General features: G+C 46.2%; 1 protein-coding gene across 3 annotated transcripts in view; it reads left to right on the forward strand.

The window, feature by feature from the left end:
• Positions 1-25565, forward strand: part of EFL1 (elongation factor like GTPase 1) — a 904242-nt gene that overhangs the window by 872901 nt on the left and 5776 nt on the right. For all 3 annotated transcript variants that reach the window (XM_069625004.1, XM_069625006.1, XM_069625005.1), the window contains one exon: positions 4578-4762. In XM_069625004.1, coding sequence (XP_069481105.1) covers positions 4578-4762 — 185 coding nt within the window. The remainder of the gene's footprint in view (positions 1-4577; positions 4763-25565) is intronic.

Here is a 25565-nt window from a genome sequence, read left to right on the forward strand (position 1 = left end):
TAGCTCTGTTCGCTTCGGCCACGCCCCCTGTTTCCTGGTTTCCCTTCCTCTGATTCTTATTGGTTGGGCGCTCCGCGGCCCGGTGTTTTAACCGGCCACTTCCGGTTCACGGATGCGTCGCAACGCTTCCGGTTTCGTCCGTTGGCTGAGTTGCTTGCTGCCTGTGACTTTCTTCCGAGTCTCTCGCTTGTCTGCTGGTCCGGTCCTCGTACCCTGTCCGGCCCCTTCTGTTCCTCGTTCCTCCTTCTGCTAGTCCTATCTGCCTTTCTCTCTGTCCCTTGGTTTTACTTTCTTTCACCCGTCTCCCTTGCCCTCCTTCCAACTTGCTTACCCTCCCTCCTTCCCATCTTCACTTACCGTCTTTTTCTCCTCTTGTCTGTTCAGCTCCTTCCGCTCTTCCTCGCCTACCTTCAGTATTGATTGCTGTGACCTCCCGTGTACCAGACTCCGGCCTGTTCCCCTGGACTGCCTTTGCTTGCTGTTTTAGTCACTTCCAATCCTAGCCTGTGTACCAGATCCTCGGACCGCTTACTGGACTGCCTGAGTTCTGGAGTATTCACTTCTCGTGTTGCCTCCAGACACTTTCCACCAGCTCTTACCTTTCAAGTATTCCTGGTTCCACGCCTACAAAACACCCAACTAAAATACAGGGTTTTTTTGTGCCTAAGGGCTTTTTCCCCTCTTGGTCGATCCCGGGGGTGGGAACCCCTGGTCTCCCCTCTTGGGGGGGCACGGTGGCTTCCTTCCGGGGTCGTCCCTATCTTCATAAAAAAAGGTGTCAACCCAAAGAAAAGAAGGGTTCTTGGAAGGAAGAAGGTGGTGAGGAGTCGGGGGAGGGGGAGATTTCAGAAACTACCCTTTCGGACGAAGATATCACCGACCCCGGTGACAGCCATAGAACCGGTACCTGTAGCTGAGAGGAACAGGGGTTGGTACTCCCCATATTTTCTCATCCCAAAAAAGGACGGAGGACTGAGACCCATCTTGGACTTGAGAAACTTGAACAAGTTCCTCAGGAAGGACAAGTTCAAGATGGTGACTCTTTCTCAGATCCTTCAGGCTCTCCGACTCCGAGATTGGTTGAATCATTGGACCTTCAGGATGCTTACTTTCATGTGCCAATCCATCCAAAGCACAGAAAGTACCTGAGGTTCGCGATTGGCAATTCTCATTATCCGTTTCGAGTTCTGCCATTCGGGTTGACCTCCGCCCCGAGGGTTTTCACCAAACTGTTGGCGGTTGTGGCAGCAAGTCTCAGGAGAGGAGGTATTCACATATATCCCTACCTGGACGACTGGTTGATCAGAGCAAGTTCTCCAGAACAAGCTCAGGAACATCTTTCGATCACCTGCCACTTCCTCCACAAATTGGGCTTCTCCCTCAATTTCAAGAAGTCCCACATGATACCATCCCAGAAACTCCAGTTTATCGGAGCAGTCTTGGACACTTCATCGGGAAAAGCCTCGCCTCGCCTCCCGAAGTAAGAGCTCTCCACATCCAGCAGATGGTAACGAAGTTTCAGAATGCCCAACATCTACCGGCCTTCGATTTTCTCAGGTTGCTCGGCCTCATGGCAGCCTGCATTTTCCTAGTACCAGAGGCCAGGTTGAGAATGAGATCCCTTCAATGGGCACTCAGAACTCGGTGGTCCCAGTTCTCAGGGAATATGTTGGATCTTCTGCAAGTCCCGAGCGCAGTTGCTCAGGATCTTCTATGGTGGGCTTGCAACGACAACATTCTCAAGGGAGAGTCTTTTTGGCAACCATGGCCGGAGATAACGGTAGTGACGGATGCCTCACTCACGGGGTGGGGAGCACACACCAGCGATCTGACAATCAGCGGTTGTTGGTCTCCATCGGAGTCCAAACTACACATCAACCTGTTGGAGCTGAGGGCAATCAGACTTGCTCTGAAGGCCTTTCTGCCCTATGTACAGGGAAAGAATGTCCTGATAATGACGGACAACACGGTGGCCATGTACTGCCTCAACAAAAGAGGAGGAGTAGGGTCAGTGCCGCTGTGTAGAGAAGCAATGCAGCTGTGGTTCAGGGCAATACGAGAAGGAATCTCTCTATCGGCAATTCACCTAGCCGGAGAGAAGAACACAGCAGCAGACGCTCTGAGCAGGCAGAGCACGGTCTCTCACGAGTGGGAGCTGGCTCAGGAAGTCCTTCTGGAGATCTTCGCCCTTTTGGGAACCCCTCAAGTGGATCTGTTTGCCACCGCGATCAACCGGAAGTGCGATCAGTACTGTTCAAGGGAATTTCCTCAGAGGAGCTCTGGGAGATGCATTCGTAGTGGAGTGGAAGTTTCCACTGCTGTATGCGTTTCCCCCAGTCCCTGTGATTCCTCAAGTAATCAGGAGGTTGAGAAAGTTCAGGAAAACCATGATCCTAATTGCCCCGGATTGGGCCAGGAGGATGTGGGACCCAGACCTTCTAGACATGTTCATCTGCCCTCCAATACGTCTTCCGCAAAGAGAGGATATTCTCTCGCAAGAGGAAGGTCGGGTTCTCCATCCAGAGGTCAAGACACTCAACCTTCACGCATGGTTTCTGAGAGGTTGAGATACAAGGATTGGGATCTTCCGGATGACGTAATGGAAATCTTGCTTTCGGCCAGAAGACCAGCAACAAAGTCTTTGTACCGATGTCGCTGGAACAGGTTTAGTAACTGGTGCAAAGACAAGGATGTGGACCCTTTTCAGTGTGGCACCCCAATGGCGCTCTCTTTTCTACTACATCTAGCTAATCTGGGGCTCCGGATAGGAACAATCAAAGGATACCTTGCTGCACTGGCCATTTTCAAGCGCTAATCGGAAGAGGTTTCATATTTCAAAATACTGTTAATAATTCAATTCTTAAAGGGGCTTACTCTAATGTATACCCTCCAGTACCTTTTCATGTACCAAATTGGGACTTAAATTTAGTATTAAAATTCTGGACTTGCATACCTTTTGAGCCTCTGCACCAATGTCCATTGAGGCTTTTGACTCTAAAAACGGTCCTCCTTGTGGCCCTATCATCAGCCCGCAGGGTTAGCGAACTTCAGGCTCTCTCATGCAAACCACCATATACTATCTTTTATAAAGATAAGGTAGTCCTTAAAGTTAAACCTTTGTTCTAGCCAAAAGTAGTCTTGGACTTCCATTTGTCACAGAAAATAGTACTGCCAACCTTGTATCCTCCTCCTCATCTGGGCAAAGAAGAGGAGAGATTACACAGATTAGATTCCAAGAGGGCTCTTCGTTTATACATCTCAAGGATGGCTAAATTGAGACAAGATGACCAACTGTTTGTGGGTTATACTGGTCATAAATTAGGCTTATCTGTAACAAAACAGACCATTTCCTGCTGGATCATATTAGCCATAGTTGAATGCTACAGATTAGTGGGAAAAGAACCACCAGATGGGCTTTGTGCCCATTCTACAAGATGAATGGCTACTTCTGCGGCTCTAAAGAGGGGAGTCCCAGCAGCAGATAATTGTGCAGCTGCAACCTGGAAAACAATGCATACTTTTGTTAAACATTATTGTTTGGATACTGCCTCCTCTAACGAGGGTTTATTTGCAAAGGCAGTTCTGCATTCTGTCCACGAAAACTGAAATTAGTACTTTCCGCCTCCAAAAATTGATACTGCTATGGGAGCCTATCACAAGATGAGGAATACGTGGGAGGACACAATCCATTCGAAGAACAAGTTACTTACCAACTGTAACGTTCTTTCGACTGGATGTTCCTCCCACGTATTCCTCATCGACCCTCCCATCCTACCCCACAGTACAGTTTACGTTTTTTTACACTTTCCTCTCACGAAGAATGTATCGGTCATGGGACACGCCTGGGTGTTCCTCCTATATATATATATATATATATATATATATATATATTTCATCGAAAAAACAGAACTGAAGCAACGGGCGCGGCTCGAGCTATTTATACCATCGGTGACGTCGACAGAGTACGGAGTACGTCGAGGGACAATCGACGCCACGACCTCGAGCACAGCGCCCTCTGCCGAGAATTTTTTTTTCCAAAGCAGCGAAGCTGGAGATAACGAATTATCACACGATGAGGAATACGTGGGAGGAACATCCAGTCGAAAGAACGTTACAGTTGGTAAGTAACTTGTTCTTCTGCTTGTTTGAAAACCACCTTCATTTATGTAACTTGGTGAAGAACTGCTTGCTCGAAGACTTCCTCAGTAACCTCCTCCTTAACTTTTCTGTCTCATCATTTGGCATTAATGGGTGGTAAAGCTAGCACATAGATACCAGATTGTAATAATGGTACGCTCACAAATGCACGACATACATGTGTGGTTTCAGACTGCACAACAAGTGTTTACATGTTTTTTTTTCACTTTTCTCAGCTTGAGACTAGCCCAACTTCATCTGTAAAAAGAGATGTTCAGCAGTGCTTGTCCACTTCTCCTGGTATAGGAAATCCTTGGGCATACAGAAAATAGCCTGCCCAGATCATGGCCCCCAATATGCTACATGCCTTTGCATGTTTCAATCTTTTAACAGTTCAATGTGCAGGGGTTAATTATTAAATGCCCATTCTGGTTTTGCAGGTCGGGTCTATGCAGTCTTGTCAAGAAGAGAAGGTCGTGTCTTACTGGAGGAGATGAAAGAAGGGACTGATATGTTCATTATCAAGGCAGTGCTTCCAGTTGCAGAGAGCTTTGGTTTTGCTGATGAAATCAGGAAAAGAACAAGTGGTCTTGCCAGTCCACAGCTGGTATTCAGCCACTGGGAGGTAAGTCAGCTGCATAGCAGTACACCAGCAGAGATGCTCAGAACCACCTCATTTGTGTCACTGTGAATTGTATTCAAGCCCTGAACACGCATGTATATTTATAGCTAATTATCTAGGTGTTTTATATTGCGCATTCCTTATAAGATGATAATGACTGAAAAGCTCAACCCGAAACAAACCCCCTGTTACATCGAAGACCAAATAGTTCACATGAAAGGAGTTGGCTAGCTGGAACACACCATGCTCTTCTGGATTATCTAGAAGGTGGCTTGCTAGTTTACATCCCCAGTTGTATTGCTCAACAGCACTGTTTGGAACACCTTGAAGTCCACCTCCCTCAGGACAGCCATCACCATACCTGCATGGGCTCAATCAAATCTGAGCAAAATCTGTAGGGTGGATTTCCAAGCATAAAGCTAGGGGTTCCATTCAGTCACTTAAAGAGCTCTAGAATGTAGATCCTCCTACTTTTCAAGAAACCACCACTGAACCCTGACAACCTCAGTAACTACCGCCCCATCACCAATTGTCCCTTCATAGGTGAGAACCTTGAGAAAGCAGTAGCCATGCAACTCCTCTAACACATCGAAGCCAACAGCATCCTTCAGTCCTACCAATATGGCTTTAGACCCAGATTCAGCACATAAATGGCTACCATCGTGGTGATAGGCGATGCCTTTGAAATCCTTGATGATGGCCATCCTTGCCTCCTAGTTCTCCTTGACCTCTCAGCAGAATTTGACACAGTAGAGTACAGACACTTACTGACAATCTACATCGCCACATGGGGATCAGCGAGATGGTCCTCGACTGGTTCAAATCGTACCTTGCTAATCACCACAAGTTTGTACAAATGGATCCCTCCAGATCACCAACTCCACCCTGTGGAGTCCCGCAAGGATCCATCCTCTCCCTTGTGATCTTCAATCTTTACAGAGTCGCTTGGATTCCTTGCTCCATACAACATCCACATCCACCAATACACAGATGACGTGCAGCTATACCTCAAGATATTCTCCATCAAAGACATCCACAGGCTCAAGGCCTGCCTCTCAGTGATCCAGTTGTGGATGTCCAGTGCTTACCTGAAGCTCAACCCCTGCAAGACTGAATTTCTACTGCTGACCAACAACACTGAACACCCGGACATCCAGACCTGGCTCTCTGCTATGCACTTCAAGGGCTTCACACCCCAGTGGCCACCTGCACCAAGTCCCTTGGGTTCAACATCGACAGACACCTTTCCTTCAACAGGACATAGCAAGGAAGACTCACATAGCTTGGTACCAACGTTATCTCTTGTGAAAAATCAAACCCTTTATCTAAGAAAACAACTTCAGATCTGCTGTTCAAGCCTTGGCCCTCTCCCACCTAGATGTTGGTAATGCTCTTTTGGAAAGCCTTCCAGCAAACTACACTGGCTCCCCTGAAATTTGTCTTGGATGCTGCAGCAGCTCATCAAAGGACTCTGCAAATTTGACCACATCACCCGTCCCTCGTCGGTCTTCATTAGCTCCTGCTGCAAGCCTGTATCTTTAAATGCAACTGCATCAACTACAAGACTGTCACCCTGAAGTCCCCAAGTTAGGTCACTGAGAAACTCTGCATCTCCGGAGGCCTACTATCCACCAGAAGTAGGGACATGTGGAGACTTGAACTCTACCGGTGCAAGAATGCAAAAAACCGAAGACGGGCCTTTTCTGTCTATGCCCCAAGACTCTGGAACCTCTTCCCCATCAACATCCAACTCTCCCCCTTGCTTCTACAGTTCAGGAAGGAGCTCAAGACGCTCCTCATCAAGGAATGGCTCCTCCTGGCACCTAGGTCCATACAGCGTCCACTCCACACCATACCGGAGACTTGGTGGGCTACTCCCCGCTGTCTCCTTCCCTGGTTACTTGTAGATCCATTGCTAACTATTGCCCTCCCTCCCCTGTTAGATCCCCACACCCTTGTTTCTCTGCTCCGTAACTTATTCTTACCCCCACCCCCTATGATATGATATGGCATTTATAACGCGCCTATACACAAGCGCCCTGTTACTTCCCAAAGCTAGGTCCGCATTCAATAAAGACCCTGATAATAATAACCCTAATAATGTTGTTTATTGCAGTTCTCTTTAAGTAGGAACATGCCACTAATTTAGTAGTTACTATATTAATATGTATATACTATGTTTTACAGTATTCACCCAAAATATATACCTGCTACTGGGGGCCTCACCTGATCATGGCTAGTGAGGCAGTGTCATGCGAATACAGTCAGTGGTGGATGCAGACATCACTAAGCCCTGCAAAGTCAGTGTGACGCTGTCTGCAGCTAGCCGCTTCTTACCATCTCTCCAGTGTAGTGCGTTTGCCTATACAATGTTCCTCTTCTCCTCTTACTACCGCCTCTCATTGGCCCAGCGGCCCAAGCTTTTCCCACTTCCGTCATTCTCAGCATTCCTAGCCCTTTCACTCGCTGATTGTCTATTTGTTAACACACCCTCCTGCCTCAGTTATTCTGTTCTCACATATTCCTATTTCTTTTTCTATCCCTTCTATTACTTTCATCCTCCCACTTCTCACTCTGCCACTCAGAAACTCTCAAACCTTGTGTATTCCCCCCCCCCCCCCTTGTTCTGACCTTCCCCCATCAATCAACCTTGCCTTATGGAACGCATGCTCCCTCTGTAACAAGTCTCATTCAGCTCTCGTCACCTTTCTACGATTCAAACTTCATTTCTGTAATTTGGATTCCCCCTTATAACACTGCTACCGTTGCTTCGCTGTCTACCCCCATCTACTCTTTTCTGCATACCCCTTCCCTTCGAGACGCAGGGCTCGGGTGGTTTTCTGTTCCGATCATCTTTTACTTTTGACCCCGCTCTTCTCCCTCTTCCTGTCTTTCCTTCCTTTGAATATCTCTACACCTCCTTTCTGAAACCTTACCCTCTGGCCTTTCTTCTGGTTTACCACACCCCTGGCCTTATTGGTTCATTTTGTGATGACCTTGATCCCCTCCTTTCTGTCTTTCTTCCTTCTTCCAGTCCCCTAGTGCCTCTGGGAGATTTCAACCTACAATGTTCTTCTAATCATCCCTTCTGTTCCTTTACTCTCCATCATTGACTTTAACTACCTTTCCCCCATTTCTTCCCCTCCCTCCAATGTCTCTGGTTTTGATTGATATTTTATTTCTATCGCGCTCGTACCCAAGTGTTTCAGAGCACGACAAGGCAGGGGAGTGGAACAGGGGAGAACAAAACAGCCATCTTACTAGGCCCAGTGACATTGAGAATGCGCAAGTGCATGGGTGAGGGGGGAGGAGAAAAGTGCATGGAAGGGGGAAGAGGTGAAAAGTGCGAAGCAGAGGAGAAACAGATAAATAACAATAAATAAATAATAAAGGCAACAATCAGTGGTAATGCAGCCAGCAATTTGCAAGTGCTAGGTTTAAGGCAGCAGACAGCGTAGGTCTGATAAGTGCAGGAAGAAAAAGGGGGGCTGTATCGGTACAGATACAGACCCCAGTGCAAGGGGTGGCCCGGAGGCAGTGCGGGAGGGTGGCAGGATGAGAAGGTACCTGGGCCCAAAAGACAGAGGGTGGCCAGGTGCACAGTGCCAAGAGAGAACAGATCAGCAGGGGAGAGGGGGAGCGAAGGCAGAAGAAAAGAGGAAGGTCTTGAGGTGCTTCCGGAACCGGAGATGGTTCTCCTCAAGTTTTAGAGTGGCAGGGAGGCTGTTCCAGAGGGAGGCCCCAGCTGAATACAGAGATCTACCTCCAGCTCGTTTCTTAGAAAAACGACTGACCCTGACTGAGTTGGAGGTAGAGGAGTGAAGAGCTCGAGAGGGGAGATATTTGCGGAGGGATAGCTGAAGGTATTTTGGACCCAGACCCCAGAAAGCCTTGTGGACAATGCAGAGGGTTTTGAATTTAATCCTTGCATCCACTGGGAGCCAGTGGAGAGATTTCAGAGCTGAAGAGATACGATCCCAGGGCTTGAGGCCAAGGACAAGTCTAGCAGTCCTGTTCTGGATTAGTTGCAGAGGGCGGAGAGTAGAGGCAGGTAGGCTGTTACAATAGTCCAAGCTAGAGAGAACCAGAGCTTGTGATACCATGAGCTTCTGGGGGAAGGAGAGGAAAGGCAGAGTACCTCTGAGGAGGTGCAGTCGGAAATTTGACTTTTTAGAGACCTCAGAGATGTGGGCGGTGAAGGAAAGGTTGGTGTCAAAGATGACCCCGAGGTTATTAGCCCCGCAGGTGGGGGTAGGAGAAGGGCCAAGGGAGGCCGGCCAGAGAGTGAGGGTAAAGGATGGTGAAGGTGTGCCGATGAGCAGGATCTCCGTCTTGCTGGCATTCAGACAAAGATCATTGGCGGCACAACAATCTTGAATGGCAGTTAGGCAATGAGAGAGGGAGAGGAGGTGGCAGAGGGCAGCCTGAAAATGAGTTGAGTGTCGTCAGCGTAGCACTGGGAATTTGAACAGAAAATGGCAATGCAGTGGGCGAGAGTTGCCAGGTATTGGTTGAAAAGCCAGGGCTAGAGGTTAGATCCGTGGGGGACACCACAGATCGAGAGGAAGATAGATGAAAGGAAGGACCCAAGTTGGACCTGGAAGGGTCGATCTGAGAGGAAAGAGCTTGACCTTATCTTCGCTTCCTCCTTAATGACCTTCTCTGTTCCTGCTTTGCATGTCTACTCTTCTGACCGTCATCTTATTTTCTATAAAATTCCTCCCCCTTGCCCTCCGCCTTTGTTTCCTGCTTTCTCTTCACCATTATTACTAATGCCGCAATCTGTGTGCTTTCGACAGTCGCTCATTTCTCTTGTCTTCCTTTTCACCCCACTTTTGCATCTCTTTCTGCCGACGATGCTGCTTCTTCTCTAATTTTCTCTTTCCTCTACTCTTAATACTTTTTACCCGGCCTCTTTTTTCTCACCTACTTACAAACCTTCACAACCTTGGATTACGTTGCAACTTCGCTTGATGCAACGGATTCTTCTTCAACGCTTAGTGTTGTTGGCATAGTTTATGCTCAGACTCTGACTCATCTCTGTCTTCTTTTCATTCCTCTAATGATGTTGCCCTTCTCGTTGCCAAGCATTCCTCATATTCTGACCTTCTTAACTCTTACTCACCTCATCCTTACCATCTCTTCCAAACCTTGTCTCACATACTTTCTCCTCCTCCTAACCTTACGCTGATCTCTTCCCTCTTGGACACTGATCCTGCCACTACCTTTACCTCCAAGGTCACCCTTCGTCTCTGACATTGTTCCTTCCCCCACTACTAATGCCCCTATTTCTTCTCAATCCACTCTCATGTCCTCTTTCTTTTCTCCCATTCTCTATCTCTGATACTGAGCTCCTCTTGTCTAGGACTCACCCCACTTCTGCCCATTATACCTGAGGTCTATTGTTCCCTACTGCCTTATCTCATTTCTCTTTTTGACATCTCCTTTCTCTCTTCTACCTTTGCCACATCATTCAAACACACCCTTATTCTTCCTATCCTAATAAAGCCTTCTCTCGACCCTACCCTTCCTTCTAACTTTCAGCCAATATCTCTTCTTCCCTATGTCGCCAAGCTTTTGGAGCGTCTTGTCTATTCTCAAGCTTCTCCTTTTATGTATTCTAATTCTATTCTTCCTCGCTTTCAATCTGGTTTCCGCTTTCATCACGCCACAGTTTCTCTCTGACTGTGACTCGCTTCTTTACGCATTTTATTTGAAGCACTCTTCTCTTTTAATTCTTCTTGATTTATCTGCTGTTTTCAACTCTGTCGACATTTTTTGCTTCTTTCTTTTCTCATGGGTTTCCTGGCTCTGTCCTTCTCTAGTTCAAATCTTATCTGTCTAATCGCACTTACTCTGTCTCTTGGTTTCGTAAATCTTCTGCCACTTCACTCCTCCACCATGGTGTGCCGCAAGGATCAGTCTTGGGTTCCTTCCTTTTTTCCCTTCAGGCTTCCGTTCTTGCCTCAATTATCTCCTCCTTTGGGTTGTCTCACCACCTCTTTGCTGACGACATCCAACTTTTTCTATCCTTTTCTTCTTTTTCTCCCACCATTCACTCCACTCTAACCTCATGTCCCCTGGCCAACAAATCTTGGATAGCTGATCACTATCTGGTTCTTAATTCTTCAAGGACCGTAGTCCCTTTCTTTCCTGCTTCTTCTATTCCCCCTCCCCTACGTCGTGCATCTATTTTCCCCCCTTTTCTTCATCCTATCTCTTCTTCTGCTCACAATCTTGGCGTGCACCTAGAGTCTTCCCTTTCTTTTTCTGTTCACATCTCTTTACTCTCTCGTTCTTGCTGGCCCACCTTTTTAACTTCCTTAATGCAAGGCCCTTCCTTACTTTTCTTACCTTAAGTTATTAATTTCCTCTCTTATTTGTTCCTGCCTCTTGTATTGCTCTTGCCTCCTTGTTGGCCTCCACATTTCTCTTTGTAGTCCTCTCAAGTCCATATTCAATGCTTATCTTTAACTTCTCTGTTATCTCTCCTCTTGTGTTTCAATCTCTCCTGCTCTGTCCTCTCTTTGCTGGTTAGCCTTTCACTCCTGTCTTAGGTTTAACTTTCTTTGTATGGTCTTTAAATGTCTTTATAATCTTGCTTCCCCTTATCTCTCTTTTCCGGTTTCCGTTTACTCCCACCCCCATAGTCTTCTCTCCTTTTCTCTTTTTTCTCTTAAATGTTCCTTGTCCAGCCTGTGCCCAGTCCCGCTTTTGCTCATTTCCCTTACTAGCTCCCTTCCACTGGAACCCGCTCCCGCTTTCTCTTTGCTCTATTTCTTCATACCCTCTTTTTCGCTCTGCCTTCAAAGCTCATTTGCTCTAGTTTCATTTTGGTTAATTTTGTCATTGTATCCCTTTAATTGTACTGTGTTGTGATATGTACAGTGCTTTGGCGTAAAGCACTTAATAAATTCAAACTAAATACAAAAAAAGACAGAAATACTAACCCTAGCTGTAAAGGAACACATCTTTAACAGCCGTGTGTAAAGATCCGTCGGAATAGGGTTCAGTGATAAGCTGGTCACTATGCACCCCTGTAGAAGACTAAGGAGTGTGTTAAACCTCCGAGGATGTTCACAGGTGGATTCTCACAGACGTGTCAGTATGACAAGCTTACTCTGAATAGGGCCAATTTCCCCACAGGTATAGATAATCAACTGTGTCAGATGGCAATTAAAATCAATATGGCAGCCGTACAAGGTCTCCCCCGCAGCCCCTCACTCTCTGCAGCATCTGTCTTCCTGTGGGAACTGCCGGGTGGAAGGCATTGTCAATGGTGCCAATTCCCATCGTAAATCCCGCCAGCTGTTTAGTGGAGGAACCCAGAAGTCTCAGACCACTCAGCCAAGAAACCAAACACCCTTTGAATAAGCACATTACCTATTTCATAAGGAGATTTTAACATAAAGAAGCAGATTCAGGACCCGATTAACAAGAGAAACAAAAATCGCTCCTCCGCAAGAGTATGCTTACAACAGAGGAATTCTTGCCCGTAAGTGATCTTAAAATTGATTCTGTACCCACGGTGTGATTTTTATTATCCATTGCGGAATAGGTAGTCAGCAGGAACATTTTACATTTCTAGTACATAACTAACCCAAAAACGTTGACCATATTTGCACTCCATGGTGCATGGCAGAGACTGAGATCTGTTAAAGATACTTTCACCAACATATTACTCTTGTACTTTTTCCGAATACATTTTAAGGTGGTGCTCCAATTCATGATTGGAGATGCTTCTCTCTGTGCACGGTACCACTGTGCCAACTTAGAGCATCTTTGGCACTTGCAAACCATCTTGATGGGTCCCAATGCCCTTGAGTCTCAAAGCATGTCATGCTTCAGCACAAGAATATTCACAGTACAATGGACGACATCCAGTTAACTATCCGACATCTCGATATGCTTCCGGACTACTTCTCGTTTTCCCAATCCAAGTCACTGCAAGATAGTGTAGGGTACGCTTGTGGTACCGAGCACTTAGCGGTACACTCCTCAGAACTCTTTAAAGCCAATCTACGCAGGGAGACGTTCATCTTCTCAAAAAATATTATTTTACAGTACGTAGAAACTTGGAATTCCCATATAAACACCTGCAAATAATGCTGTTATTCGAATCTGGGCAAGGGCAGTGAGCCAATAAGGTGGCTAGAAAAGCAGGCAAAAACTGCCAATGTCCCGCCGTGTTTCACCAGCCACTCGAGTGCCTTCCCCAGTGGTACGATTTTTTTTGTGTGCCCCCCCCCGTCACCATCTGTGTCCTGCCTATCCCACAGTCCCACCAAACCCACTTGCCTGCTACTTCTTCGACAGCACCGCTCTTTCCCGAGCCGCCATAGCAATAGAAAAGGTATTTAGTCACTTTCATATTGCTATGGCAGCCATTTGTTTTGGTATTTTTCCACAGAAATTGGGCTCTCCCGTGAAACAAGAATTAAAATGTTCGCCCTTAACACAGCCCCGGTCTCGAATAGCTATCACCGCTTCTTCAGGGAGCATAGCTGGCCTACTTCCTAGGATCAGGCTAACGGGCCATTACTGGCTCTGTACACACCCCGAAGTACTGTGATTGCTATATTACAAGCTGATTGTGACCTCACTAAACACCTGTAATAAAATGATGGCATCACTTCTGCCTGTGGTCAGTTATTACGGTTCAGTAGTGACATCCCAACGCCTGCTGCTTGAGCCAGCAGCAGAATTCCAACTGTAATTGCAGCACTTAATTAAAGATGTGACAAACTTAATAGCTTTCTGTGACACCTTACAGCCGTCAATGGCTGAAGAACTGGTTGTTGTAGTCTGTCATTCCCTGCGAGCATGAATCTATCATCATGTTTTTATGGCAAGCACCACCCCTCTCCCCCTCATGGCCAGTAACTCCCCGCCAGCCAGAGCCTAGCCTGACCCTAGCGAAGCGAGGGACTCAGCGTGAGCTGTGGGCAGTTACTGGCCATATCCGCCTCCCAAAAAGGGGGGCATAGCCAGTCGCACCCCAGGGTTCACGGTGTGAATGGTTGAATTTCTTTTTTTCTTTTTAGTGTTTTGCGTGAACCTATTCTCCCGAAAAGAAAAAAAAAAGGTGTCCACCGCCATATGAAGAGGCTTAGTCCCTTTTCCATGTCTATGGTGGCCACGGACTGGAAGAGCTCTGGCACCGGAGCTCAAAGCTCTGATTTAGCAGGTAAGTGGAGAGGCTCCCTGTTTCCTTCCCGCAGTCGAGATGGCACCACCCGGGAAGGGCTTTGGGTGGCTAGAAACAGCAGGCAGTACACAGTGTATTCTCTCCCACTGTTCCAACCACCTGATTGACTGAGCGCCCTGCCGCGGGTGCAAATACTTCTTTGAAAGCACAAAAACATTTTAGATGTATTTTTATTAAACTGCTTAAACTATTTTTTACAACACATTTCAAGCTGCACATTTTTTTATGCAAATAGATTCTATATTATGTATATGTATTTGCAACCGGAAGATCTCTTATATTACATTAAGCAAGAGGCCAGCTATTAACTGTCTGTGGGCATATAATACAAGTAATAAAGTACCCCCTTCTGCACTTAAAAGGGATTTTGCAAGTCACTCAATGGCATTATAAAGGAACTCGCCCTTCAGCCTCATTCCTGTGTTTGCTCACGGGTGATTGTGGTTTCCTTACAGCGTATGGGAGGGTTGTGACAGAATGCCACCTGTCTAAGCTTTTTGGTTATTAACCTACAATGATGCAGTAATTCTGCTTCTGAAAGGGAGATCTGCTAATCAGAGCCACCTTTCAAAATGCTCCATTCTAAAATTATAATGGACACATGTGCCTTGCTGTAACCAGTCTACTGATATCTACAGCACCAGAACTGCAATGGCACAGAGCAGGTTCAAAGGTCACCTGTGCATTCCTGACAGCTTGTGGGGCACAAAGTCTCTGCAGGTAGAGGCAGTATTTTAAATGGATGCAACTATAATATAAATTGTGACAATTGTATGCCTTAGACAGTCTGTTGGCAAGCAAATATTTAAATATAAGCCATGTCGGTTAATATTCTATTCAATTCAACTATTCAGTCACATCAATGTGATATCATGCCTGTGTCCGCTCTCTGAGCAGGGCTTACTTATGACGGGGATGATGTATGTTGGTGTCTAGGCAGACTGGCTGCCTCCATGTAGAACAATAGCCAGGATGCTGCATTGCATTCTCCAGCAGGAAGACTACACTTTTCCCCCAGGGCATAGAAACCTCCCCAGGAGGTCTACTGGGGACGATGCTTCATAGGCAACACTGACATAGCAAAGCTACCCTCACTGGAATCCTTTTGAAGTTACCAGGCAAGGAAAGCAGGGGTAGGGGTAGGCCTGGAGAAGGGTCCCCACCATTTTGCTTTGGTTAGGATTCTCTTCCTTATCCTTTCCCCTCCATTTCCTGCAAGCAAGGTACTCTGGATGGGATGTCATAAGCAAAGGGCACTTGTTACAACAGCAGGGATACAACGCAATCCAGTATGCTTGCTTATGAACAATCCCCAGTGTCAATTTGCCTTTAAAAGGAGATGGGCACCCCTCATTCCTTGATTGATTGATCTCTGAACCGCCACAATAAGAATGAATCTGGACCATTCTTGGGGATACAGTCCATCCCAAACATCTGCTACCAAGAAGGTGAAGACAGAAGCCATCCAAGGCAGGGAGAGCTCTGTCCCCTAATCATCCTCAGGGAACAGTGGGGCTGCACTGGAGGTGAAGGGACCTCTGAAGATGCCAGCCAAGCTCCCTTGAGTTGGAATGCAGCAGCAGGAGTTAACGTGTCCTGGAGCCTCTGAATTTGAGACTCGCAGCAACAGATGTCCAAGGGGAGCGGGAAACCTTTTTCACCACCTTGAGTCATCGTCAGCTGCTACAGCCTTGCTTGATGCCCTTCGAGATGACACACGACCCACAGCAATGCTTTTGGCATTCAACGAACTTCGAGCTGCTTATCTGCATCTTCGAACAACGTCATCTCACACTAGTGAAGATCATTGCTGCCTTGACTCAAGCTCCGGCTCACTACTATAGAACAATGGCCTACTGGAATTTGAAGGTGCACTTCTTAGAAAACATTGGAACTGCCTTGTAAAACATTACACTTCGGGACTGGAGGTCACCGTAGCCAGATAATAGCCATTGAACTTTGGGTTTGGGAGTCCCCAGAGAAGATAATGAAAGTCCTGGCAGGTCTCTATTTTAAAGCTACCCACCAGACCTCTCAATCGTGTTATTTAATTCTCAGCTGAAAGCTTTTTATGTCCTTTCAAAAGATATGTTGTATTGCTCATGCAACGTAGAAGCAGATAACGCGTTGCGTTTGCCGTCTTATCCCAGCACAATGCTTGAAGCTAGTTTTCAAGGCACACTTTATTCTACCCTATTTAATCCTTTTCCTTCCTTAGTACAGTTGTGTTGGATGCTTCGCTGTTTTTGCCATGCAGATGTTTTTCAGCCACTTCATAAAATCAGTAGTTGGGCCGAGAAGGCACTATCCATATAGAAAGAGGGTCATACAGAAGAGAGCTCACTCATGACACTGACCAGTTGGACTGCTGCTTATTTGGGAATATCAGTGTCTCATTTGTAAGTAAAGATCCAAAGATTCATAAGTGTGTTTAAGATCCGATTTTCATGAGAGCCTTTTACCTGTCTCGCTTGTGCCAACAGTTGGGAGTTTGCGTGGGATTGCTGGATATTTCTGTAATTGTTTTTAATTGAAGTAAATGTGGACCATTCCTTTGTTTATGTTGGCACAGGACCAGTGGAAGCTTAGCCGAGCTCACTATTGGCATGCACGCCAAACTCTTCTCTAATCCCCAGGCAACTTGGCTCTTGGTTAGTGAGTCGGATGATAATCTCGGGCCTATATGTTGGATTTTTCATGGACTATTGTGGATCTATGTGTCAACTGATTATCTTTACCTAAAGCTGAACCCAGCCCAGCCCCCTCCTAGCAGACTTGTTCAGTTTAGCTCCCGCCCTGATGTGTTTACCCGCCAGTGTGTGTGTGTGTGTGTGTGTGTGTGCGTGTGTGTGTGTGTGTGGCAGCTTGCACCTTTTTCAGAAAGCCTTTTTGATGTGTCAGTGGGAATTGTTTGTTTGTCTGCATACATGTTCACTATTGCTTGATGTTTGCATGGGCCCATGCTTCTCGTGTTCTGCACATGTGTTCTTTGTATTATTGTGACACTTTTAAAGTGTTAATAAATCCTCAAAGTAATTACTCCATTCATTCATTAGATCGCACTTCTGGGCACCTTTCAGTATTTTCTTTTTACTGAAGAACGTTTTAAACTTTGTTTCCAAACACAGATGCTTCTCAAAGAAGCTAAAACGTTGTCTCTTTGTAACGCCTAACTACTTACAGTTAGGCTTTTAAATGTGTGAATAGTCTTTCCTTCAGTAACATGGCTGCTCTAGAAGGATATAGGTACTTATCAGCCTAAAAATTGGACAAAGTATTCCTTCACTGAAAGGAAAAGATACCATTCTCAAGCTTTGCATCTTTCAAACATTCCCAATGCGTTGAGTACTTCCCCCGTTAGAATCCTCGATATATTTATACAATCTAAATAAAAACCAAAACTACAATAAGTTTCCCATCTGCCTTCAGCAATGAGGTGGGTGGGGTCTGAGTCCACCTTTAGAGTCCATCAACTTCTTACTCCATGTCGTGCCCATGAGAATTGGCTTCTTGCATACCTGTTTTGCACTGAAATATTTAATCACCTTTTTGCTTTTAAAAGCTCAGCTGCTGAGCCCTACCTCACACATTTGAAGGCCGCGTGATTCACAAAGTAAAAGAGGAAAGGTCTGTACACGGATAAGTCATTAGTCAAGGGCTGTAAAAAATGTAAAATGACAAATGTGTTCCTCAAGGGCCCAGATAGAGTGTGCATTTACTGTCTGCCCTCCGACCACGTTCGAGAGAACTGTCAAATCTGCAAGAATGTATTAAAAAAAAAAAGAAAAAACTTACTTGGATTGGTGTAGCCGCACTCCGGCCTGCTAATAAGAGCCTCATTGAGTGTAAAATTTGCCAGCGGTGTGGAATCGCAAATCAGCGGTTTGGATTACTTCTTGAGTCCTGTGCACCAGACGTTGTCTACTAGTTGCTTTGGACCGGTTGCTATTAAATAGCATTTGAAATAATGAAAAATCAGACTTGATTTATGAAGTTTGCAGCTATTTGTAGTGGACTTGGACACCAGCACTACGAATATCAGATTTGGAGATAACCCCCTGGTTGAATCTGGAATCCTAAATGTGGCTCTGGATTGCATGGTGGTAACCAAGATAATCGTGTTTCCCCTGAAGAAAGTTTGTGCAGTGGTATCAAAGAAGAACTGAAACATGTCGGGATATATATGTTTGGAACTATAACACCTGGAGAGTGTACTGGGTGTCAAAGGCATATGTGTATATTCAACTGTTAAATATGGTCTAGTGTTTGTTACGTTAGTGAATAGATTCATTTTATATCTACCATGTGTTTTATTTTGGGTCATGTTCATTCAGAACATGTTTCTGAATTGCTTTATCTTTTTGTAACATTGATAATAATTTCTAGAATTGTGTCTATGTTCTATGTACTTGGTCTATTTTTTCAGGACAATAAGGTACAGGCGGGTACTGCACCACCCTATCGATATAGATCAGTGAATCTGTGAAATTTAATTTGTTCCACCTGCTCCTTTGTGTATAAATATTTGTGGTCGGCCTCTGACCGTGTGAGTGAGGTAATATCCGAAAGGGTATTCAGCCTTTAATAAGATTTGGCTTTATTGGCCATGCCAGGCACCACTCTGGCCTCTGACCGTGTGAGTGAGGTAATATCCGAAAGGGTATTCAGCCTTTAATAAGATTTGGCTTTATTGGCCATGCCAGGCACCACTCTGGCCTCTGACCGTGTGAGTGAGGTAATATCCGAAAGGGTATTCAGCCTTTAATAAGATTTGGCTTTATTGGCCATGCCAGGCACCACTCTGGTCTCTGACCGTGTGAGTGAGGTAATATCCGAAAGGGTATTCAGCCTTTAATAAGATTTGGCTTTATTGGCCATGCCAGGCACCACTCTGGTCTCTGACCGTGTGAGTGAGGTAATATCCGAAAGGGTATTCAGCCTTTAATAAGATTTGGCTTTATTGGCCATGCCAGGCACCACTCTGGTCTCTGACCGTGTGAGTGAGGTAATATCCGAAAGGGTATTCAGCCTTTAATAAGATTTGGCTTTATTGGCCATGCCAGGCACCACTCTGGTCTCTGACCGTGTGAGTGAGGTAATATCCGAAAGGGTATTCAGCCTTTAATAAGATTTGGCTTTATTGGCCATGCCAGGCACCACTCTGGCCTCTGACCGTGTGAGTGAGGTAATATCCGAAAGGGCATTCAGCCTTTAATAAGATTTGGCTTTATTGGCCATGCCAGGCACCACTCTGGCCGTGTGAGTGAGGTAATATCCGAAAGGGTATTCAGCCTTTAATAAGATTTGGCTTTATTGGCCATGCCAGGCACCACTCTGGTCTCTGACCGCGACCTGGGAGGTGACCTGCGCTACTGTAGGAATTCCCTTTAGCACAGCCATAACTGGTGGCTTTGCCAGTGCTCAATTAATTTTCTTTTTTTATCCTGCCCAGACAGTGTTGTGCAGCATGCTTTACATGTCTATGGTCATGCCTTATTGCATGTCCTTTTCATGTAAAATACACTTTACAACGGGAGCCGTATTGTAGGACAAAGGTAACACGTGTGCAGCACTCTGGGTTGCTGAAGAGGGCATAGATGTGGGTTCATGCTCTACCTCTGGCTCCATGCTGAGATGTCTGGTCTTTCACCCCTCTCCCCCCATCCCTCTACTGAAATAGAGTGGAAGTACATGCATCCATATATTCATACACCCTTGGGCTTCATACTTCTCTTGGGAATCCTGCGTTGGGGCAATCTGGAGATAAAGGGCAGGGAGATGATAGTTGGGACATGGCAAATTGGGCACAGTAGCCTGAGATCATGTGGATCAAGGTGTGACGGATGTTCTAGACATGCCCCCTGACACTACCTCTTTTGTGGGGAAAGATTGAAATCTAGAGGTAGTCGAGAAGAAGAGTGAAGTAAAAGAAACAGATGAAATGTAGAAAGATGTGTAAGGGAGAGAACCCACAGTCTAGGAGGGACTCTGTCCGAACCCTCCTTTTTGCTGTTGACCTTTATTGACCCTAGCTGGACTCATTTCAAGTCAAAGGGCTCCCATAATGTTGCCTTCCAATCTCCACCGCCTGGATTCCAACAATTTCTCTTTTGCTGTCTTCATTACAATGTTTTCCTTCTAATGGACATACTCCTCCCATCTTTTGAAATATACCGTCGGCACCGGATAACCTTTTCCAGCCGCTTGATGGCACCCATTGGCTCAGCCCTCGACCCGTTCATCTCGGCCTCGTGCCATGACGGTGAGGTCAGCATGCCTGTATGTGTCTTTCATTTTCTAAACTGGTACTGCAAGGACGGCAGAACAGTGACAATACGCTTATTTTGGTCACTCGCAATTCTCTATCAAAAATGTATTTAAAGCAACCATTAGCGGGGCAGGTGTGAGGACGAAGAGGAATCTGTGGGGAACCCTGTGTCCACCAGAAAGAACGTTCCCGAAGGCTAAGGCTTTTTCCCTGTTAAAAAGTGCAGCAGCTGCTGGAACTGTCATGGAACGGTTACCAAAGGACTGCCCCATGGGTTTTGAACTGTCCTCCCGCCTGAAACTGATCTCATTCTGTTTTCACCTCATGCCCATGGAACTTTTGTCTTTCCAGGAAACTACCGGAGCTGTTGCAAGCTTGCATACTTTTGCCAGACCCTGTGTGCTGTTCCCCACCTGAGGCTGTGTGCTATCCCCCACTACTCGAGTGCCATGTACCCCACCTGAGCCTGTGCACTCTCCCCTCAACTTAATATGATATTTTATTTGTATCGCGCCCATACACAAGTGTTTCAGAGAACGCTGTGCGCTGTCGCCTAGTGAGCCTGTTTGCTGTGAGACCGATCCTGTGCCCATGCCCCCCGCACCCTCCCAAGCCTGTGTCTTGTCTCCCTCCGGGGCCTGTGTACTCTATCTTTTCCTAAGCTCGGGCTATGGATTTTCTGTTGCCTAAGCATGTGTGCCGCCCCCAAACATTTGTCTGCAGCTGCGTTGGTCTATCCCTCTTTTCTGTGCCTATTCCTTACTTGGTACTACACACCCTATGGCCGAAGTGTGTCCAGTATTTGCACCTGGTGAAGGACCATTGGCCGATCAGGTTGCTGGAACGGCGGCCAAGAATATGTACATTCTTCCCAGCCAACCAAGGGCCCTTCCCGTGTGGCGACTTTGTGTTTTTTTATTTTTTATGTTGGGAGGCAGCAGGGAGCCCCTCTCCCTGTTGCGTCCCCACCCCACAACACCCTCCGCTTACCCTCCTCAAAACCAGAATTAACCCCTCTCCCTCCACATTTACCTGTCGGACCGGATCTTTGGGCTCCAGTCCGCCACTCCAGCCGCCACCATAGACCTAGAAAAGGGACATTATTTCTTTTCCCTATGGCGGCGGGCATCTTTTTTTCCATTTTCTTTTCCTCCTCCGGAGATTGGCTGTGCAAGCGGGGTGCAAATGGCTTTCATGCCCCTGTGGGTTGCAAACATGGATAGTGACGGCCCCCAGCCGTCGCTTAGGCCCTCACTGAGGCCCTGGCTTCGCTCGGGCCTACCATGTCTCAGGCTGGTGACCCATTGCTGCCCATGTCCGCCACCCTTTTGGAGCGTGAAAGCCATAGAAGCAACCAACTTAGCAAGATATTACAATCACAAGTGATGAGGATTAGTTTCCCTGATCCTGGCATTTAAAAAATATTGCTTTTGTGAAATCGTAGTTGGTGGTGGGTTGATTTGTGTGCACATTGGCAGGTGTGTCTGATTAGTATACACCAAGTGGGATACGTTTCAGAAATAAACAGGTGCCTAAGGAGTTGGACTCAGCCTATTGCGTGTTTGCAAAGATTGGACCCATGTGGCATGAACCATGCCACTGGGATGGTATCCAGGCACCAATGTTGATAGCGCATCTCTTCTGCCAGGAAAACGACTGGAGGCTCAGCAGCAAGCGTGTGCCGCTCGTATGGCATGTCACATTTTCCTTCTTATTGCCCACATCCCTCCATCCAGACCTGTGTCCCGAGCTAGTGGGGTGCACGGCTGTGTGATTGTCTAGTAGACTACCGGATCTAGTCTAGCATGGAAGAAAATGCTTTCATTTGGTTGGAATGGGGATGGACTGTGGGTTATTATGTTCCCTGTAAAGGTAGATCAAGAGCTTGTAGTTCAATGTGGTAAGATGCAATTCACAGCAGACTACGCGCAAAATGATTTCCTTAATTTACATTCTTGCACATTATTTTTTCATATTTTATTTGCCAAACAACTGTTCGTATTTTAAACTGATAATTGGAAGTCAAACATTACTTTTTTCTATTCTCAAATGTTCCATTTTACTGATTGGTTTGTTAAATATATGTTTGTTGAAATACCGTTTTTCTATTTGTATTAAGGTTTTACAGTCGGTACATAGAAGATGTGGAAGTATCCATGTTCATTAATGCATCACTAACATCTGCTTTCTTACATCCGATTGCCAAATAATTCTGCCCACCTTCTGGCTCGAGCAAATGGCTTTCAAGCCAATCGGGGCACGTAGAATTTACTGGCTGTGTGATTGGCTGAAACCTCTGCATGCTCTTAATTATCGAAATGTTCAGCCTTCCTGATTGGGCAGTATTACAATCCTTCAGCCTTGTTGGAAATTCTGTTGACAAGATGATGACCTGCACACCACTGAGCTGAATTGTGTACCCCATTGGGCTTTTCAAATGCGCAGCGTGGTAGTCTGGATTTTCGGCCTGACCTTTTTGTAGGCAGCAGGGTGCATTTTCTGCTGCTAAAGGTGGCTTGAGTTTGCTTAGCTCTCCAACTACAGCACTTTTGCAGAGCATAAAAGTCCCACTAATTCACACACACGCCTGGAGGTCATGTGCTTTGTGAATATGCACTCACTATTATGCGAGGCAAATGTCTGATTGGTAAATCATTTTGATTTTGTAGCAAATAAAGTCTAAAAGTATTTGGATTAGTCACGTTTCGTAATAATCTGAAGGCATTATCGGAGTAACAGTGTCCCAGTATTTGACGCAGTAGAAGTACAGTCTTCATATGGCAATTTCTGTTTTTTATTGATTGAGACATGTTGATGAACCACGTACATATATAAACACCAAGAGACAATCGGGGAATATTCGGGAGAGGTCACCCCTGAACACACTCTATCTAAGGCAAAAAAATACCTCCTTGACTAATTCTTGTAGGGATTGAATGTCCGTAACTATGAACACAGTTCAACAATACAAAAATATACCTTACTTGATTATGTTTATATAAATCAAACTTAACAAGACTGTGTCCAGGTCTGGTTCTGAACCGCACAAACATTCTTGCGGTACTTAACAAAATCCTGGCGCTGTCCCTGATCTCCACTAAGGACATTGACCAGGTGAAATTCCAGGATGGGACTAGATTTGACACTGCCGTGATAAATGTACTTTCAAAGGTTGTGTATTTGATTTTAAAGACGGCGGAATTGGTTAAAACAATGGGCTTTGAGATCAGACCTTGCCCGCCCACTCATGTTCAGGAGCCTAGGGGCCCCTGCAGTGCGGGTTTACTTGTCAAATTGAGGGGGGTGGAGGGGCTCCTTGCCTTAGTCGACAGAAGATCACTCCCGGAAAGGAAAGACGATGGCTGGTACTTACGACCTAAAATAGGAGACACCCTATAATGACTGGGGAAGAACGCTCTCCCCTGGGCTAGAAGGCAGGACTATTAGGCCTCGCCATGATGCAAAGGCGGAACCATTAAGGAACCCTAGTGCACAAGGTCTCCTTTTGGCATCATGGAATGTTAGGGGTTTTGGGAGATTAACATGAGATTCTGTACTATTGGAAATCCTTAAGAAATACTCAATAGTATTCTTACAGGAGACTTGCGCAATGGGAATATTGTTGGGGGGGATGGACACCATGTTTTTTCTCAGGGAGCCATAAGAACGAATTGGCGCAGACCATCGGGTGGCTTATGTATAGCAATCAAGCAAGGCATTGGTCTGAAAGGGTGCATTAGCTCGCACAATATCAGGGGAGTGTTAGCTGTAGATTTAGAGCTCAAGATCAATTCTGTCCAAAAACACATCCTGGTAGTAAACATATACAGGCACCAGACGCACAATTAATTGATTATTTTCTTGGGGGCCTTGGATGGCATTATTGAAGCATACAAAATGGAATGTCTAGGGTTTGAAGTTATTCTGGTGGGAGACCTGAATTCTTACCGTCTTTCAGCTTCTGCATGTTTTGGACAAATGACTTCTGGCCCACTTTCTTGGGTCCTCTCCCCACCCCAGTCTCATCCATAAGAAATCTGGGGATAAAACTCTCTGCTTCCCTTACGATGGAAGATCAAGTAGCCGCAGTGTGTAAGACCGGTCATTTCAAACTTCAGGTCTTGAAGAAGGTCCTTCCTTACATCCCCCCTGCGTCTCAGGCACCTGTGGAAGCTGCTCTGATTCTAAGTGGAAGTGAATATTGTAGCTCACTCTACTTGGGTCAACCCTTGTACTTACTTAGGCGGCTGCAACTCCTTCAAAACGCTGCTACAAGAGTGGTCCTACGTCCGCCATTTGGTGCACATATGTCCCCCTGTTGAGGCAACTTCACTAGCTCCCTGTGGCAGCCCGTGTGAAATTTAAATCAATGTGTATAGTTAATCGTGCCTTCTACGGCGCAGGAGCTGAGTACTTGCAAGCAAAGTTTGTGCATTATGTCCTGGCCCGTACTCTTCGCTTATACTCCGCTCTCCTGATAGCTACCCCTCAGTTTAGGCGCACACGCACAGGGGTTCGCACCTTTTCTGTTGTAGCAACCTGGACGTGAAATTAACTCCCCTTCGAGTTACGGAAGGTGGTTGACCATCTTTCTTTCCGACGAAAATTGAAGACTCTTCTCTTTTAGCTACTTCCCTTTTTTTCTCCTCTTTCACTGATTAAACTGTTCAGAGCACCCCAGAGCCATGATGCCTTCGGGCGAGTGTGCGCTATACAAGTTTCGCTAACATAACATAACATACCCGATGTTACGCTCACCTGGTTCCCACGGGGGCGTCGTCCGGAACTGGGCCGCTGTTGTTTCCACCAGCGTGACGTGTAGCGCCGAGATGACTGACTGGACTGGCCCACTCAGCCTAGTTCGTCTGGCTCGCAGGAATATTCTTCTGCAAAGGAGGGGAATTAACCACCCGTGGAATTGAGTGTCAACCCACCTTCCCCACTCCCGTTGTCTTCCCACAGACCATTCTTGATGTCCCCTCCTTTGTCTCACCTGATGGTTTGGAAGGATGAGCTCTCCATCCTGCGTTGACCGCAGGGGCGCGTTGATGATCAGTTACTTCACTTGCGTAGAGGAATTGGTGAGTTCCAGTATTGACTCTAAAGTCCAATTGTTCATAAGAGTTCAAATGTCTGATCTTCACTCTGTCCGATTCGTTGCAGGTTGCCGATTAATCCACTCGAAGATTTCCAAATGGCAATTGGTAAGATTCAGGTAAGTCTATTGTGGTTTTCCCCCTAGGGACCGGGGTACGGCAATGAAGCAGAGTTGACTGCGCCGACCCGAGATGAGGTGAGTACCCCCCGTGGTAAATCAGGTAAGTCCTTGG

This window comes from Ambystoma mexicanum, chromosome 11 (genome assembly GCF_040938575.1).
Source record: "Ambystoma mexicanum isolate Mex_15411 chromosome 11, UKY_AmexF1_1, whole genome shotgun sequence".
Classification (NCBI taxonomy): domain Eukaryota; kingdom Metazoa; phylum Chordata; class Amphibia; order Caudata; family Ambystomatidae; genus Ambystoma; species Ambystoma mexicanum.